Genomic DNA, 19,686 nt, shown 5'->3' on the forward strand with positions numbered 1-19,686 from the left:
GGAAGATGGGCACGGATGTTAGCTCAGGGCCAATCTTCCTCAGCAAAAAGAGGAGGATTGGCAACAGATGTTAGGGCTAATCTTCCTCAAAAAAAAATAAAAAAAGGATTCTTTGCTCCATTGGCTTCACAAAAGTTTTTTTTTTTTCTTTTAACTTTAAAGGAATCAAAGCCTGAAAGTTGTAGACAAGACATTACAGGTTTGGTTTATGCAAAAATGTGATAGGAGACTCTAGACAACAGACCCATACTCAGAGGAAAGACCTGGGCTTGTGTCAAGAGATTGGTGAATGAATATACATATATATATGGTTGAGGTGAAAATAAAAATTTTAAGACATATAGGAGTCTTTTTATGATTCTCAACCCGACCTGACATTTTCTGTTAATCGATCAACTAACAACCCTAATTGTGTCAGATAATGAAGTTTCTATTGTTATTGTCCTCATTCTTATAGATGAGAAAATTGAGATTTTAAGAAATTAAGTAATGTGCTCAAGATTGGAGCCCAGATCTGACATCTAACTCTGAGTCTGTGCATGTTCTGAATCACTGCACCAGCCACAGCACCTGATAGTTTAGGCGTTCAGTAAGTACTTGTTGAATAAGAGAAAGATGAGTAAGAACTGGACCCTGCCTTCGTGAAATTCATGGTCTTGGATGAGAGGGAGGCATGTAAGTAATTCATTTCATTACTGTATAATAAGTAAAATTATAGAAGTTCACTGCCATAGCCCAGAATAGGGAGTGGTGAACTCTAAGTTATCAAGAAAGATTTCACATAGGAAATGCAAACTTAGATTTTAAAATTTTTAAATGAATAGACATTTCCCAGGTAGGGATGGGGCAAGGTTTTAAGCAGAGGGGATGCATCTGCAAAACTCTGATCAGGAGAGTGCATGGCTATGCTTCCATTTTAGATTCCTCTGGCAGCAGGGGACATGGGGGCACAGGCAAGGCTGGAAGCTGAACTGTGTTAGTCCAGGGGAAAAATCATGCTCAATTGTGACAGCGACAGGTAGAATGAATTCATGACAGATTTTAGGAACAACTGATAGGACTTTGTAACTGGATGTGAAGTGTGGAGGCCAGCCATGGGTCTGGGTGGATACTGGCACGTTCAACACGACGGACGATGCCAGTGAAAGAGAAAACAATGATAGCCGTTTGAGACTCAAGTTTGAGTTTCCTGTGGGACCCTCAAGTGATGATGTTCAACACCAGCTAGATAATTGGTCTGGAGCTTAAGGGAGAAGTTGGGGCTGGAGATACATTTGTGATTGTCAGTATACAGATGAGGGATGAGAGACCAGCAGCATAAGGAGTGAAAAGGGCTGACGATAGAACCTTGGAGAAGACAATAGTGTCAGGGGGGGCCTGGAGAAGAGGATACAGTGAGAAGGAACTTCCAAAAGGGGTGAGGGAAAATCCTGGGGAGAGGGTGGAATCAGAAGAGGAAGGAGAGATGTCCAAGCAGGTTTGACCAATGGCCAGCCATCCCTGGGGCCACAGAAAGACCCAGTCAGTGGAGAGCTGAGCAGGGTTCGCTGTTGTGACCCTGGACATTTGGGTGGAACCACACCAGATTGCAGTGGGCTGAAGCGCCAGGAAGTTAGGAAATCAGACAGACTACAAAACACTGGGAAATTCTGGCAGGAATTTGAAAAAGGGAGGGAAGAGGAGGTGGTTTGGAGTTAGGGTAAAAGGGTGGATGTCTAGTAGGGTAGGAGACCCCTGAGGTTCTTTATGGACTGGTAAGCCATGAGTGGGCGCCTGTGTCTAAGGAGATAGGAGGGATCTAGAGCCCAGGTAAAGAGAGCTTCCTTTCCTTCTCCTCTTTTCTGCCTCTCTTTGGTGCCTATTCTGAGCCTCCTCCCCTCCCCTTCCCCCTTTTTTTTAATCAGAGCTGGTTGTCAATCTCTGCTAGGAAATTTAAGGAATAGCCCTTTCCATGAGAGTATCTGGAAACAGCAGATGGCTTAGGAATCCATCTGTTGCTCTTTCTCTTCTGCTACCATCCCCTATTCTCCATCTCCTACCCCCTACCCCATCCCATGGCCTGGCCTTTGTCTCTGCCCCGAGGAATCTAGTTCAGGCTTTTACCCACAGATAGGAGGAGTTGTCACCCACCTTGAAAAGCTCTTCAGGCTTGGTTAACTAATTGTCAGGTCCTGGTGAAGCCGGGCCAGTGGGAAGTAAGAGACCTGGGCATCATTCTCCATCACAGGGCTCATGTGGCAGCTGGGCCCACTTCGGACCTCGGTTTCTTCCTCTATTCTATGAGGGAGTGGACTGAAATCACTGTGGTCCCTTCCTGTGGGGTCACTGCTTGGGGTTCCATACATGTAGGCATGAGGCTCAGCCCCAGGGCCTCCTACACTTTGGCAAGTCCACCACTTGTGGAGCAGCCATCAATCTGACCTGCATTCTAAGAGCTCAAGGCAGGAAAGGGGCGTAGTCACAATCAGCTTCCTGCTGACCCCTTGGGGGTTTTCCTCCAGTCACTCAATACCCCACACACATTCTGCCTTCTGAACATCACGAATGCTAAGCCAGAAGGTATAGTGGAAAGAGCACTGAACCAAAAGTAAGAAGGCAGCCTTAGAATGCAGCTGTTGCCTAGTCAGACAATCTTGGCTGGGCTAGTTGATTCCTGTGAGCCTCAGTTTACTCATCTATAAAATGGGATTGGGATTACCTAGCACACATGCTGATGTGAGTTATTCTATGAAACTGCATATGTGAAAATGCCTTGCACGGAGCCCGACATGCAAAAGGACCCTGTTTTAAATATTTCTTGGGCCTGAATGCTTAGGATACAAGGCCACCATACCTACCATTTCTATGATTCTGTGGAATTAATATTTGAGCATGTCAAAGCCGAAAAAAAAAAATACATCTCTTTTCATTAATCTTCCAGGAACTGGAACAGGATTTTTTCTTTAGTACAGTTCCGTGTTGCTTTGTCCAGTGCTGTCCCATTCCCTCCATCTGAATCAGGAGCTGCATTTTTACATTCCTTTCAGCTGACACAAGTGCAATGCAGTGATTCCCAAGGTAATAGAATAACTGTCTCTCACTGGCTCTATTTTTTCTTTCTTCTTTTTTTTTTTTCTTTGACAACAGAAAGCTTCCTTTTCCCTTCAGAAAAGAAGGGACATCACCCTGTCAATGTTAAATTCTGGCAGAAATGGAGCCACTAAAATGGAAAAAGAGAGAAAAAAAATTGGCAACGGCAGGAATGAGAAGTTGCATAGGATTTACTTGGTTGTATGCATTTCAGGAATACAGGGTACTCTGTGTTATTGGCAATGATTGCCTCTGTGATCGATGCTTATGTCTAAAATAATTCTCTTTTCAGTGCACGTAGCAGACTGATTGCGTTGATGGCCCCAGTTCTTTACCTCTCCTTTTGCCCTGTCACTTTCCAGTCCCCCTCACTAAAGAGATGGAGTCTATTAACCCTCTCTTGCATTTGGACTTGGCCATGTGCCTTCTTTGCTCTATGGGATGTTAGCAGTCATAATGCAAACAGAAGCTTTAAAAAGTGTTCGAGTTCTTTCGGACCCCTGACATCATCTTGTAAACATGCCCAGGCTAGCCTATTAGAGGGATGTGAGGCATCAAGCCAAGGCTGTCCTAGAACACCCAGCTCCCACTAGCTGTGAACAAAAATCAACGTTTACTGTTGTAAGCCACCAAAGTTTTGTGGTTGTTTGTTACACAACAATAGCTGGCTGATAGCGTACATTTGCTTAAAATTTTGGTGCCTGGAGATGACTCTTGAGTTCTCCAACTGAAATGGTGAACAAATTCTTATACTTAGAGCCCCACTGATATAGTAGTTAACAGCCCAGAGAGGTAGTTTGAAATCTCCATTCTAGGTAAACTGCCCTTTAATTGTTTCCTAAATACAAGCTACACATCCCTGCTTCTGTATCTCCGTGCGTTTCATTTCTCCTACTGGAATGTCCTTTCCCCTCTGCCTGTTTGAACCATTCCAGATCCCCAAGGGCCTACTTAAAACCAGCCTTGTCTGAATGACCTGTGGCTGTCCCCTGCCTGCTGTGGCCTCCTCAGCCTATTAACTCTTAGGGTATCTCTTACCTGAGCTATAAAGTGGATGCTCAAGACATGCTGCCTTATATGGCTACTGTTTTTTATCTACAGTTGTTTATTAAACTAGATTCTAAGTTCCTGGGGGGCAGGGCCCATGTTCCACTCCTTTTATGCCCCAAGCCTTGCATAATACCTTGAAAAGGGAAGTACATGGCCTTTTACTAAAGACATTAATATTTGTCGGTTGACTGACATTGGGGGGCTGTTTGTTAGGTCTGATTGCTAATGAATAAAACCAGAGGGAGATCGTTATGTTGTATGCCTAAAACTAATACAATTTTTTATGTCAATTGTATCTCAATTTTTGAAAATAACTTAAAAAAAGGGAGTAGAAAATTCTTAAAAAGGACAGAAGTGAGAGGCTTCCAGACCTGACTTTGTAGAATGTTATCCTTCTCTACTCTAATTCCCACCAGAAAAAGAAAATCTAACTTAAAATGTCACCTTTTCCCTGAAGATTTTCCTGATTTTCTTCTCAAATTAGACATGCACTTTCCCTCCTTCAAATATCCGTATCTCTTTACTTGTATTTCTCCTAGGGGACTGTCACCTAACTTGCCTTGGGTGATGTCCAGTCATGTTATTTCTTTCTTGCTCACCTCCACCATCACGAGCAGAGGTTCCTAGGATCAGCAGCTACACTTTAATTCCGTATGCGTCTCTAGCACCGGGTAGGGTGCTTATCTTATGGCAGGTGCTCTAAGTATCTGATTACCTCTTCATCTCTCTCTCCTCTCTCTTTATGTTAAATGCCCTAATGTAGGCCCTCATCATTGCTCACACAGAAAATTGCAAAAATCTTGTGACGGGGCTTCCTGCTTCTAGCCTTGTCTCCCTGCCTCATCTTTCATCCAGGTAGCAATGCACAACATGGAACTCAACTTAAAAGGAAGATCCAACTGGGCCATTCTCCTGCTAAAAGAAACCCCTCTCGATAGATTCTCTTTTTTTTTAACAGGGTAAAAACCAGCTCTTAGGCCTGCCAGGCATAGCCCACCAAGATCTGCCCTAGCCTACCTCTGTGAACCCTTGTCCCTTCACACCAGCCTCAGACTTTACATACTCCAACAGGAGGGCACAGCTGATGTGTCATTATCTGTGCTAGACTGTTTTCCCCAATGCTACCTCAGCCCCCTTCCTCTCTAGTGGTCTCATCTGGCCCAGCCCAGCCAAATTCTGACCTTCCCTCCCACCCACCGACTTCCCCCCCTTCCTTCACGTGCCACATTGATTATTGTGCTTGCAACATTGCATTGTAATTATCTGATTAAGTGGACGTTTCCTGAGAACAAAGATGGGTTGTTAGCATCTTTATATGTGCAGAACCTACCACAGGATCCAGAACATAGAAGTACTAAAAACTGTTGGATGGATAGATGGATGGAGCAGGGATCTGTCTGTCACTGTGACCTAAAGCAGGCCAGTTTGTTACTGACCTATCTAGATGTAGGCTTGACCTATGGAACTAATGTCTTCAGTGAGCCCATCCCTTGTATGGTCTTGCCTTCTAGGACTAGAGGAGGATTAAGTTGACTTGAGTTCAGCACCAACTGTTACATTTAGGCACTCGCCCGCCATCCTTGGTGCCCAGGCCCACACTGGGCAAATGAAGATTCCCTTAAGTGTCGCCTGACAATAGCTGATATTCGTTGAGCACATTGCTATGTACCAGATATAGTTCTAAGAACTTTAAGTGAATTAGTTCATTCAATTTTCACAGCAGTCTTATGGGATATATACTGTTAGTATCTCCATTTTATAGATGATGGTTAGAAAAGATTAATTAACTTTTCTAAGACCACACAGCTATTAAAAAATAGAATCTGCATGCAAACCCAGGCAGCCTGACTCTAAAATGTATCACCACCACCACCTCACCTCAGGTTCCTATTGTCCAGGGCCTTTTCTCTCATTTCCTAGTCCTTTCCTTTCCCAAGATGGAAGGAGAAGTAAGGGCTAAGAAGACAACATTTCTGCTTGATTTTTTAAATTTATTCAGTTTACTTAAATTCCCTGGTGATTACCTAAAGATATGTATTTACCCAGGATGAGGCCCATCTTTTCCTTTTTTTATCTGTACGTGTTTACTTACTCATGAAGATACCTAACTTTTTCACATGTGAATTTGAGTGATTAGCAAAGAATGTATAATGCAACCAGTTTTGCTTTTTGCTAGCCATTTCTGTTTCTCTGTGGGCTGAAACCACACTATTGCTTCCTCTTTACCTTAATAGTTAGAACACAGCATTTGTCACTCAGTGTCTGAGCAACTTCAGTGACACCACCAGGAAAGATCTGTGCTGGTGCAAATGGCACACATCCTACGTGTGGCATCTTTCTTTCTCTTTCTGAGTAAGTGTCGTAATTCTTCATGTTTCTATTATCGTAGGAGCTAGTCAACTGGAGGCTGCTGGGTGATGGAGCAGGACAATTTGGTTTTTACAGGAGAAACTGCCACAGATCTCTGCTGTCGGCAATAATTTTTGACTTATGGATAACATTTTCATGGCTTACCTAGACATCCTTGAGCTCCAGGGAGGTGCAGTGGTTTGCTGAGTCCCATGATCCTGATCCCACTGTTTTTCACATTTATATGAGTTGCCAGATCTGCCAGTTTTGCTGACCCTGCCTTTACCTTATCTTCCTGGGCTAACCCATCCCTGGAGAGAGTAAGAGGCTTAGATTCTCAACTGAGAGGTAACCCTAAGGTTTGCCTGATGTCAGAGCTTCACTAGATGTGTGCCTTGGGGATGTGGCTGGATGGAAGGAAAGGTTATGAGAGCACTTAGTAGTTTTAAGCGAAGCTAAAAGAAGGTTCTGGACTTCACCTGTGAACCAAAGCAGGAATTAACTACTGAGAGACTGAGAAGGGGACAGGAGGATTCCCTTGGCTCTGCTGAAGGGCATGTGAAAGGGCTTTAGCTAGTTCAAGGACATTTAAACATGTCGGAATAGGGTGGAGGAGGGGGGACTTTGGAGGTGGAGAGAGAACAGCTGAACGGGGCAGGGAATGAAATAGTTCCAGAGAAGGTAAGCAGGTACATTTTTGTGCTATAGGTTCCTTTAGCATCTGGTGAAGCCTATTGATCCCATCTTAGAATAATTTTTTAAATGACTAAAATAAAATGCATGGGATTATATGGGAAATCAATCATATTGAAATGCAACTATTGAAACGTTTTAAAATAAATTGTGATGTAGTAATTTGTTTGCTTCCTTACACATTATATTATAAGATCCAGAGGTGGTCTATTTACCACCAAACTTCAAAGTAGTGATGAATATGAACACTATTTCAAGATATCTGCAACAACTGTAATATGATATGAAAATACATTGTCTACATTTATGACTGAGGGAGATACTAAATTTCCACTAAGATTAGCGAAAATAAAGATAGAGGGGTTTTTTCCACCTAAATTTATGGACCCTTCGGTGCCATATAGGGACCCAAGTTAAGAACTGCTGCTTTAGAGAGACTGGATTGAGCTAGTGCAGGGACTTGAATGGACGGGTTGATAGGGATACTAAAAGAATTTATCAGCGTGACCAGGGCTGTGGCTGAAGCATGAAAAGGGACCAGTATTCAGCACAAAGGACTGCTTAAGAAACATTGGCTTGAGTGGAACTGGGCTCATGTCTCAAGGGATGTTGGAGAGTATGAGGTGTGGATCAGATCTGGGGCCTGAGGGGGTGAGAGGTGGCCTGCAGGGTGGTTACTAGGACCAGTTGCTGGGTGATCACTGCCCACCAGGCTGGCTTGGCAGGCGTTGATGGCTAGGTGGACTGGCGGGATCCTGTGGAGACTGTTGGCTGGTGTGTTCCTGTTAGTCTTGTTCAGTTGTCTGAGTGTGATTCTCAAGTGTATATGCTTTGTGTATTTGGACTGTGTATTTGGCTTGTGGCTTACATTGTACAAGTCAGACAATTACAAATTCTGTCTCTCTCTCTCTTTTTTTTCTTTTGATGAGCAGGGCGGAAGGTCTGGGGGGAGGAAATTAGTAACCGAGGGTCAAAAAGGGGAAACTGGAAGCTTCTTAACCCATTTAAACAATTACCTCAACTAGGTTATATAGTTATTTCTTCTAGATTTTGACTCATCCTAAGCACTAATTTTGTATAGAGCAAGTTTTTATGTGGAGAACACATAAATCAGAAAGTAACTTGAGAAATCTTGGGAAGCTTTCTATTTGTCATTACACATATTGAGGGGGAAATGAAGGAAATTAATTAAATGATGATCAATTGATCAATTGCATTGTGTAGCAAATGTAACTTTGTGTTAATTTTTAAAAAATAAAGACTGATGAATCTTTTTAGAATATGGCGCTAGATGAGGTTAATGTCAAGGGCAAAGGAGCTCTTGGACTTAGTACTTAGCTTTGCCTGCCTGATCTCTCACCCCTCACCCTGACTCGCTGTTCTACAAATAAAAGCCATTGACATGAGAAGGTCCTGGGAGGGGCTATTGCTTGTCTTACTGAGACGGTATTCACGAACAAACAAAATGCCACTAAATTATGGACGGACGCGCTCTCAGCCTCCAAGTGTATAGAGTTTTCCTATGTGTAATGAAAGAGAAGTTGCTCGTTGTGTTTGACGTTCTCCAGATAGGTTTTGTGGAAGGTGGAATCATTTAAAGTTGCTGTTTTTAGATATCAAAAATGGTCAAATGTGGGCCATTTTATATGGTTCAATCTAATAGCTTCCGTTCAAATAATACTGAGGTGGCAAGTTTGGCAATCCCGATGACTTCTTTGAAAAAAGCCAATACCATCAGAGAATTCTTCATGTTTCAAAAATGTGACTTCAATGTAGTATGCCAGTACCAAGCTGTGTGCCCATCAGTCAAAAGGAATTTGAGCTGCTGTGCAAAGGTATAATGCTCTGTCCATTAAAAGAGAAAGCCATGGACAATCTTTTGAAGATTTTACTCTTTAAGAGCAGGAGAGCTATGTACAACATATCCCACAGAGAACATGTTTGTTTATAATAAGATGCTTCAGTGTATGATTTCAATGCATAGCCACTTAAATTGACTTCTGTCAGTCATTCCTTTCCACCTCAAAAGTACCTATGAAACCTCTACACCATTTCCTTTGCTTTTCTGAGAAAGCAGTACCCTCCCAATCATGTTCTTGACCTCATGCCCCTACTAGAACCTTACTCCATTCACCAGCCTATCTCTGGCTTCATCCATCTCTGCCCTCTACTGTTCCTCTGCCCTCAAACATTCAGTGGTGCCTGTGTCCATCCCGGCCCTGAGGGCTTCTCCCTACCCAGCTCCTCTTAACAGCTGCCATTCTGCTCTTCTCTTTCCCTTCTCCGTGAAACTTCTTGAAGTAGTTTACACTGCCTGCCGTTGTTTCTTACCCTTGAAATCTGCTGCTTCTGCTCTACTGAAATCCCTTCTACAAAGATCTCCACTGACATCCTCATCATCAAACTCCAAGGGCTTTCCTCTGCCTTTAGAATCCTCAACCCCTCAGCAGTATTGGGCAGTGCTGACAAGCCCTTTCTTACTGGAGCATTTTGCCTCCTTTGGTTCCCAAGCCACTGTGTCCTGGCTGCCCTCCCACCTCCCTAACTTTTGCTTCTGTAGGTTTACCTAGTAATCTCTCTTTAGCCCTCTTTATATTCCGTAATACTTCCCAATACTTATATGTAACTGACTTAATCTACATCTATAGGCCAGAACTGTCCCTACTTACAAACAGGCATTTGTAGGAAGCCAGGAGAAACAATGGAGGCAGCCAGAGCTTTGACATTCGCAAATCTAGGTTCAAGTCTGGCTCAACCATTTGTAAGTTTTGACATTGCTAAGTATGGGAATATCACAGAGTTCTTGAAAGGATTAGATTACAAACATTTTCAAAGAGTTGAGTAGACTTTAAACTACAAATATGTATATTTAATATTATTTCCAAATGTGGGATGGATATCCTTCTTATTTATTCCGTGATACTCAAATTTAATATTTCCAAAATTAAATGCATTATCTTCTCCCTCACCCTTGAACACACCACAGTAACTCTTCCTGATATCTGTATTTCCGTTAACAATACTGTCATTCTCCCCGTCACCCTCACAAAGGCTAGGTATCATCTTTGATTTCTTCCTGCCTTCCATCCCTCCATCTACCCCTACTACCTCCAAGCATCCAAGACATTGAAAACGACAGATATTATCTCCACAATGGCTCTTAAATTATAGTCCCCTTTTTCTATTCTTTTTGCCTTCCTCACTTCTCTCCTGGGCTACCATAATTACCTGATGTCTGTGTCTAGCTTCCATCACTCTACGCACCACTGTCAGGTTAATTTTCCTAAGACCTTTCAAACACTTTCCGAGGACTCTCCATTGCCCAATCAATCAAGTCCAAACTTTGAGACATGATAGTCAAGTTCTTCATGCTCTGGACCCAAAATTCCTATCCAGTCTTACCTCTTATTAATCTTCATGTAACTCTCCCCCTAATCCAACTGATCACTCCCTATTCCCTCAAACAGTCTTTTTTCTCCTACTCATAGAGTCTGGTCATGAAGTCTCCTTCATCTAAAAGGCCCTGTCTCCCCACTTAGATTGTCATACTCTTTTCAACTCCCCAAAGTCCATTTCGAACATTACCTCTTTCATAAACCTTACCTATTTCCCTCCCCACAAAATGTAATCTCTCCTGCCTTCAAATTCCTCAAGGCACTGTATCATCTCTCTCTCATAGCGGGATGACTATCACCATACTTGACTAGATTATAAAATCTAGAAATCAGAGACTATCCCAAACCCCTCTTCATATCTTGCTCCCTAAAGCATCAGAAATACTCTAAGCGATTGAATAAATATTTATTGAATTGTCAAGTAAAGCCATACATTTTAATTTCTGAAAAATGCTTGATTTTGAAAATGTGTATGTCAGAGGAAATCTTACCATTTAATAACGTTTTCTCCTTTAAATGTAATACATGAGATTTGTCCCACAGGAAACTTTATCCCTAGTAGTCCCAACTGACAACTTTGAGTAAGAGAAGAACTAAAATAGATTCTGATTCCAGATCCTGCTGGACTCAAGAGCCATCCTAATGAAGATTTTCCATAAAGCTGTAGTGGCTTTCTAAAAAATGACAAAACAAAAAACCCTCCACAGTACAGAAAAGAAGTGCTGCTGCCTCTTCAGATGTTAATTTTAGCTGGTCATGCATCTGACCTGGCTAGGAGCTACAAATAGTTCCAACCAACCAGCAAGAAAAACCGTGGCACCATGGGCAGTGTTGTGGACTTGGCCTCTCCAGCAATCACTTCTGTGAGAACAGGTACCCAGGAATTGGAGGCTTGGCAAAGTATATGCTGGATTGTCCCATAAAATACTATAAAGGTGCATTATCATACATCGTATTTACTTTAAAATAAATGCACTTAGGAAAGCAGATATGTTTTATGGGAGTGGCCACGTTACATTGATGAAGCTAAACTTTTTTTAAGAGACTAGAGATGACTAAGGCAGTTAAAGTTATAAAAGAACAATTAACTCAACGAGTTATTCCACTGCTCCTCAGCCTGAAGAAGGTGTTGAACATTTGAGTTGATTATAGCTAATAACCTGCAATCTCATTTACTAGAATGGTAATACAAGCAGCTACATAATGCGGCACATTGGGAACTGGATCACTAACCTATTTTTATTCCCCTTTCTCTCTCCTACTTGCAAGCTAAGCTCAGCATTGGCCAGAGAGAAGTAACAGTTCAGAAAGGACCACTGTTTAGAGCTGAAGGTTATCCTGTCAGCATTGGCTGCAATGTAACTGGCCACCAGGGACCTTCTGAGCAGAATTTCCAGTGGTCTGTTTACCTGCCGACAGCCCCGGCCCGAGAAGTCCAGATCATTAGCACCTTGGATTCCACCTTCGCTTATGCGGTGTATGCACAGCGGGTGCAGAGGGGGGAAGTCTACGTGGAGAGGGCCCAGGGCAACTCAGTCCTGTTGCACATCTCACAGCTGCAGATGAAGGATTCCGGCGAGTATGAGTGTCACACACCGAACACTGATGGCAAATACTATGGAAGTTACAGTGCGAAGACTAATCTAACTGGTAAGCTGTTTGCCCTCCTCTGCGTGTCAGCCCCTGGGAAGCCAGAGTCCTCATCATCACAATGCCTTGCCAATGTGACATGGCTTTATATTGTGCTATTTGTTTTGGCTAAAGAGCCCACATGTCCCTCTGGATATTTGGAGATTTGTCACATTTAGGTAACTTATATTCTCTAAAAGTCTCAATTCATTTTTCCAATCAACTTTGCCATGAAGGTTTTGACCGTGTGTGGTCTTCCCCAGGCCTTGTCCACAGCTATCCATAGGTTGATAATAGCAACAGAATTAGACAAAGCTTTGAGAGTCCTCCCCAAGTTATGTCTCTTCTTAGAGGCAGAACATTAACTTGATAAGAGAGCTGGTATTAATGTAATAGGTGGTAAAGTCATTAACTTGGAAATGATTACTCTGAAACTACCATCCGCTAACATATTTACCTGTGGGGAGAAGGTCCTTGCAATTACCATTTTGTCCCTTTGCCTAGAATATGTTATCACCCCTTGTTAAGTCTAAAAAACTCCTACATATACTTCAGGACCCAATTTAGATATTACCTCTGCTGTGAAACCTGTCCTGACTGTCTCAGGCAGTATTCCCATCTTTGTTTCCTCTTGATGCTCGATTCATACCACGATTGTTAGCACTCACTCAGTTTGTGTGATAGTTGGCTGCTTGTATGACTCTCTCCTACCTCACCCTGAGCTCCATGAGAAGAGAACATTTGTCTCAGCCCCAACACAGTGGTCACCACTGAGTAGATGCTCAATAAATAAGCATTGATTGAATCTAAGCATTACTGTCACATAAGCTTAGACTGTGTGATTTCCTTTGAGGAAGAAGAGAATGGTAGGGTGGTAGGATGGTTATCAGAACTTTGGCAAGTGTTGCATTTTGGTTCTGCATGATAGATTATAACAGATTATTTCAGAACTTTATTTTATAAAGGAGCAGGTTAAGGCCCAAGGAAGTGGAGTTACTTGTTCTAGTTCACGTAGTTAGATAGGGACAGATTTAGGATCAGAATCTAGGTCTTCCAGCTCCTAGTGCTTTTCCCCGTTAAATACTCTGTGTCTGAGTAGCTAAATTGGTTACAGCCTATGCTAAAAAAAGTAAAGTCAGGGTCCATCCAGCAGTGAGCCATTAGCTTTGCTGATTGCCATAGACTGTATGTACATGGACGCCAATGTTCCCGTTGGCAATAGGGAAAGCGTATGGCTAATGGAAAAGCAACTCAAAGGATGTGCTTTCTAGGTGGTGGGTCAGGGCACATTCTTCATCTAAGGAGGCTAGTCCGATAGGTACTGGGCGAGTCAATTATCATTGTCCCTTTGCCTTCAGTTATTTCAGATACGCTCTCTGCCACCATGAGTTCCCAGACTCTCAGTAAGGACGAAGGGGAGCCATTAGAACTTACCTGTGAGGCATCCAAAGCCACAGCTCAACATACCCACCTCTCTGTCACCTGGTACCTGATGCAGGATGGGGAAAGGAGCAAAGCCACCAAGATTATTTCCCTCTCCAGAGATTTCATGCTGATCCCTGGGCCCTCGTATACAGAGAGGTTTGCAGCCAGCGATGTGCGGCTTGACAAGCTCGGGGCCACTACCTTCAGGCTGTCCATTGGGAGGCTCCGGCCCTCAGACCAAGGGCAGCTGTTCTGTGAGGCAACTGAATGGATTCAGGATCCGGATGAAACCTGGACTCCCATCGCAAAAAAGCAGACAGATCACACAACTCTGAGGATCCAGCCGGCAGGTAATTATCTTCTCAGGAAATTCGTTCACATGCTGGTAGTGGGTATTTGTGGGATATCTTTTTGTTTTTTTCTAATCTTTCTTTGGATCTGAAAAAAATGGTTTAGAAAGTTTGAGTCAATGTTGTGTTGTTTTTGTCATCTGGGAAGGATAAATAAGGAGAAGGATATCCAGTTGGGCTCTGTCCACAGGAAGTTTTACATGGATAAGATCTCTTGAGTGGTTAGGGTCCACAAGCCACGCAGGCGGATAGTTTTCTTACCGTTCATGCCAGGCTCCGCGTAAGCACTTTATCTCCATTATCTAATTTAGGCCTAACCACCACCCTACGAGGCAGGTAGTCAACTCCCCGTTTTAAAAACAGGGGATCTGAGCCTCAGACACCCTAAATGCTCTGCCTAAGCTCACCAGTTGGTGAGAGAAGACAGGTGTGTGTCCGCAGAGCCCACCCAGCACAGACACCTGGGCCTCAGAGCAGCTCCAGTTTCCACCTGGAAGTCTTGACTGCAATTTCCTTCCGCTTGCCCCGTTTTCCAACTTGGAATGGTGTCACCCTTCACGATCCATTGGCATTTTCATCAAAGCAAGCAGAGAGCCTCGGCTGTGATTTCTGCTTTTCTCTACAGAGGCTTTGGTCCAACAGGAGGAGGTCGCTGAAACCATATGCATCCGTGGCTAAAAGCAGTGGTCCAATGGCGGATCACTGAAGCTTGCTTTCTTTTTTTATGAAGAGTTTTATTCTGTTCAATTAAAAATTGTCCTGTTGGCCTTAAGTGTCCCAGTCACACTCAGTGAGTCCTATGGGGGCACATCATATGTGCTTTCCTTTCTCTCTATTTGAAAACAATTTTTTTTAAATGTAGAACAGTCTTTATTTATTCTTATTTATTTATTCAGACATAAAAATTGTATACATTTAAGGTGTACAAAATTATATAAATATGTATCTAATTTTACATACATATGTATATTGATATGCCTATGTATGCATTGTGAAATGATTATCACAATCAAGCTAATTAACATATCCATCACCTCACATAGTTACCTTGTGTGTGTGTGTGCGCGTGTGTGGTGAGAACACTTAAGATCTACTCTCTTAGCAAATTTCAAGTATATAGCACAGTATTATTAACTGTAGTCACCATGCTGTACATTAGATCTCCAGAACTTATTCATTCTGAATAACTGAAACTTTGTACCCTCTGGCCAACAACTCCCCATTTTCCCCCCGACCCCCAGCCCCTGGCAACCACCATTCTACTCTCTACTTCTATGAGTTCAATATTTTTAGATTCCACATGTAAGTGAGATCCGGCAGTATTTGTCTTTCTGTGTCTGGCTTATTTTACGTAGCATGATGTCCTCCAGATTCGCCCATATTATCAAAAATAGCAGGATTTCCTTTTTATGGCTGAATAATATTCCATTGTGCATATATACCACAATTTCTTCATCCATTCATTCATTGACAGACACTTTGTTTCTGTATCTTGGCTATTATGAATAATGAACATGAGAGTGCAGATATCTCTTCAGGATAATGATTTCATTTCCTTTGGATATATACCCAGAAGTGGGATTTCTGGATTACATGGTAGTTCTATTTTTAATTTTTCAGGAACCTCCATACTGTTTTCTGTAATGGCCATACCAATTTATATTCTCACTAACTGTGTAGAAGGGTTCCCTTTTCTCCACATCCTCACCAACACTTGTTATCTTTTGTCTTTTTGATAATAGCCATTCTAACAGATGTAAGGTGATATCTCATCATGATTTTGATTTGCATTTCCCTGATGATAGTTCATGTACTTGCTAGCTATTTGTATGTCTTCTTTTAAGAAATGACTGTTTAGAGCCTTTGTCCATTTTTTAATCAAGTTATTTGGTCTTTTGCTATTAGTTGTATGAGTTTCTTATATATTTTGGATATTAACTTTTTTTTTTTTTTTTTGCTGGGAAAGATTCACCCTGAGCTAATATCTGGTTGCCAATCTTCCTCTCTCTCTTTTTTTTCCCCTCCCCAAAGCCCCAGTACATAGTTGTATATTCTAGTTGTAAGTCCTTCTAATTCTTCTATGTGAGCCACTGCCACAGCATGGCTTTACTGACAGACAAGTGGTATGGTTCTGTGTTCAGGAACCGAACCCAGGCCACTGAAGCAGAGTACGCTGAACTTTCACCACTAGGCCATCAGGGCTGGCTCTGAATGTTAACTCTTTATCAGATATATGGTTTGCAAATATTTTCTCCCATTTCATAGATTATCTCTTCACTCTGTTGATTGTTTCTTTTGCTGTGCAGAAGCTTTTTTAATTTGCTGCAATCTACTTGTCCCTTTTTGCTTTTGTTGTCTGTGCTTTTGGGGTCATATCCAGAAAATCATTGCCCAAACCAATGTCAAGAAGGTTTTCCCTCTATTTTCTTCTAGTAGTTTTACAGTTTCAGGTCTTATGTTTAAATCTTTAATCCATTTTGAGTTGATTTTTTTATATGGTGTGAGATAAGGGTCCAACTTCATTCTTCTGCATGTGATTATCCAGTTTTCCCAACAACAATTATTGAAGAGACTATCTTTTCCCTGTTGTGTTCTTGGCAACCTTATTGAAGATCAGTTGATGCAGATGCATGAATTTATTTCTGGGCTCTCTATTCTGTTCCATTCATCTGTGTGTCTGTTTTTATGCCTGTACCATATTGTTTTGATTACTGTAGCTTTGTAATACATTTTGAAATTGGGAAATATGATACCTCCAGCTCTGTTCTTGCTCAAAATTGCTTTGGCTATTCAGGATCTTCTGTGGTTCCATGTGAATTTTAGGATGGATTTTTTTCTATTTCTGTAAAAAATGCCATTAGAGGAGCTGGCCTGGTGGTGCAGTAGTTAAGTTCACATGCTGTGCTTCGGTGGCCCAGGATTCGCTGGTTCAGATCCTGGGAGCAGACCTACACGCCACTTATCAAGCCTTTCTGTGGCAAGCATCCCACATACAAAGTAGAGGAAGATGAGCACAGATGTTAGCTCAGAGCCAAGCTTCCACAGCAAAAAGAAGAGGATTGGTGGTGGATTTTAGCTCAGGGCTAGTCTTCCTCAAAAAAAAAAAAAAAAAGCCATTAGAATTTTGATAGGGATTGCCTTGAATCTGTAGATTGCTTTGGGTAGTATGGACATTTTAACAATATTAATTTTTCCAACCTATGAACACAAATATCTTTCCATTTATTTTTGTCATTTTCAGTTTCTTTCATCAGTGCCTAATCGTTTTCAGTGTACAGATCATTCACGTCTTTGGTCAAATTTATTCCCAAGTGTTTTCTTCTTTTTGGTGCTATTGTAAATGGGATTGTTTTCTTAACGTTTTTTTTCTGATAGTTCATTGTTTGTGTGTAGAAATGCAACTAATCTTTTTTTGTACATTGATTTTGTATTCTGCAACTTTACTGAAATCATTTATTAGTTCTAATAATATTTTGTAGAGTCTTTTTGGGTTTCCTTATTATCAGATCATGTTATCTGCAAACAGAGACCATTTTACTTCTTTTTCTCCTGATTTGGATGCCTTTTCTTTCTTTTTCTGGCTAAAACTTCTAGTACTATGTTGAACAGAAGTGGTGAGAGTGAACATCCTTGCCTTGTTCCTGATCTTAGAAGAAGAGCTTATGGCTTTTCAATGTTAAGTATGATGTTAGCTATGGGCTTGTCATATATCACATGTACTTTTTCACTCAGGAAAATTCCTCTGGATATTTTCATCTCAAAGAGAGAGCAAGAAATCACAATTTACAGCAATTCCACGTAGTATGAAATATTTTATATTTTTATTAAAAAAAATACATCACTGTATAGTGTATACGTCTATGCAGGCATCTTGCTTGATAGAATTGGATTCAGAAGACCCCGTATGCTGTTCTTTCTGGGTGATTTAAGGAATGATCAAAGCATTTTCAATTCTAGGCATTTCTCTGGCTTACCTACTCCTCAGAACTGAGCTTCCATATGAAATTCAATCCCTTTGCTATCCTTACAGGGGGTGTCATCGCTCTCTGGTACTGAAAGGACAGGTGCAGTAGCCTCTCTAAATACCTGCCTTGCTTTTGTTTCCCAGTACGAGATTTTCAAGTCAACATTACGACTGAGAGCACGTTTACTGAAGGGAATCCCTTAGAACTGGTCTGCCTGGTGGTGGGCAGTGGCCAGGACCCACAGCTTCAGGGCATTTGGTTCTTCAATGGTATTGAAATGGCCCGCATTGATGCCGGTGGAGTTCTGGGCCTGAAGAAAGACTACAAAGAGAGAACAAGTCAAGGACAGCTCCAGGTTTCAAAGTTAAGCCCCAAGGCTTTCTCTCTCAAGATCTTCACTGCGGGCCCAGAGGATGAAGGCACTTACAGATGTGCAGTGGCAGAGGTGGCAAGAGCTCTGAGGGGCTCCTGGCAAGTGCTTCAGACAAAGCAGTCACCAGACAGCCAAGTGTACCTGAGGAAGCCAGCAGGTATGTGAAGTCGGGACCAGACACCATGGGGCTGCTTTCAGATCCCCTCCTGTGTTAGCTCAGGATGGCTTTATGGACACGGTGGAGGGCTCTAAGAGTCGGGGGCCCGTCACATCACTTTGAGGTGAACTGGAGTAAAGAAAAGCTCCCAAACCAGCTGAATACCTAAATCCTATGCCTGAGCCATCAAATGGGCCCTGACCACGGACACACAACTTTTCTTCTCTAAATCTCAGCTTCCTAAACTGTAAAATAATGGCATACAACTAGACTGTTTATAAGTCCCTTCTTGCTGTCTTAGATTCTTTAATTCCGTTTGCTGTGAGTCCTCCTTTTTGTACATTGGGTTTTTCTTCAAGCAGAGAACACCTGTTTTAAAGGAGCCCTCTGTCTTCTTTTGTTCTGTTTGTGATGTGAACAGGTTAAGAGGAAAGGGCTACACTTTGCCTCCTTCCTGGGGAATAAACACCCACATTACAGCCCCCACACCCCCAACATCTTTCAGGCGTCTTTTGTCAATCCTATATTATCTTAAGCTGATATGGGGAATGATACTAAGACTTAATTCTGCATCAAAGCCTGACTCAGAGTAAGAAATGAAGAGGCAAATGATAGTGGGCAGACTCTCCTCCCTGACTTTTGCTGTGATGTGATGAGACACTTCTCCAAATGAGTCTGAGCACCTACAGTGTGAAACTGAAAGGCACTCAGCTCTCGTTTAGTTTATTAAGGTTGAGTGACCGTAAACACGTTTGAATAATCAGTGCTTTTTATGTAGAGAGAAAATAGACAAATCCACCACTAATATTAGGATTCTCTGGGCTGGGTTTTAAATTCAAAGTCTAGAAAGATTAATTGCCCAAAAGCAAAAACAAAAATCAAAAAGAAAGACAAAAACAAACTAAAAATAAAGATATCCTTGTTGCCCTTGCTCATAGCATTGGAGGCATCTCCAAAGGCAGATAAATTTCCCTTTCATGGTGTTCTTCAACACCCCATTTGCTAGGAATGAAGATGTGCAAGCTTTGGCCTAGAGTGGCAAGCTAGGAAGTATGTTGGTGTTAGTTTTCACACTAAACATTTGGTCTAACTTTCTAGGATTTAGGAAAAACTATGTGGGCAGGTTTACATATTTACACAGAGCTGACTCTCTGCTTTGTGCATCTCATTTTCCCCTGGAACATATCTGTGGCCTTTCTTAAGCTTAGTACTTGGGAATGTGTGCCAAAAG

General features: G+C 42.0%; 1 protein-coding gene across 4 annotated transcripts in view; it reads left to right on the top strand.

The window, feature by feature from the left end:
- Window positions 1-6,314: 6,314 nt before the first annotated feature.
- The window catches only part of CD101 (CD101 molecule), a 30,988-nt gene continuing 17,616 nt past the window's right edge, over window positions 6,315-19,686 (top strand). Inside the window, exons 1-5 of one of the 4 annotated variants that reach the window (XM_046645903.1) lie at window positions 6,315-6,471; window positions 11,172-11,429; window positions 11,826-12,206; window positions 13,544-13,960; window positions 18,069-18,455. In XM_046645903.1, the coding sequence (XP_046501859.1) occupies window positions 11,378-11,429; window positions 11,826-12,206; window positions 13,544-13,960; window positions 18,069-18,455 (1,237 nt within the window). In that variant the 5' untranslated portion in view covers window positions 6,315-6,471; window positions 11,172-11,377. Of the gene's footprint in view, window positions 6,472-7,338; window positions 11,430-11,825; window positions 12,207-13,543; window positions 13,961-18,068; window positions 18,456-19,686 lie in introns of those variants that run through there. The other 3 variants (XM_046645904.1, XM_046645905.1, XM_046645902.1) reach the window with 3 other exon arrangements.

The sequence above is a fragment of the Equus quagga genome, chromosome 18 (genome assembly GCF_021613505.1).
Source record: "Equus quagga isolate Etosha38 chromosome 18, UCLA_HA_Equagga_1.0, whole genome shotgun sequence".
NCBI lineage: Eukaryota > Metazoa > Chordata > Mammalia > Perissodactyla > Equidae > Equus > Equus quagga.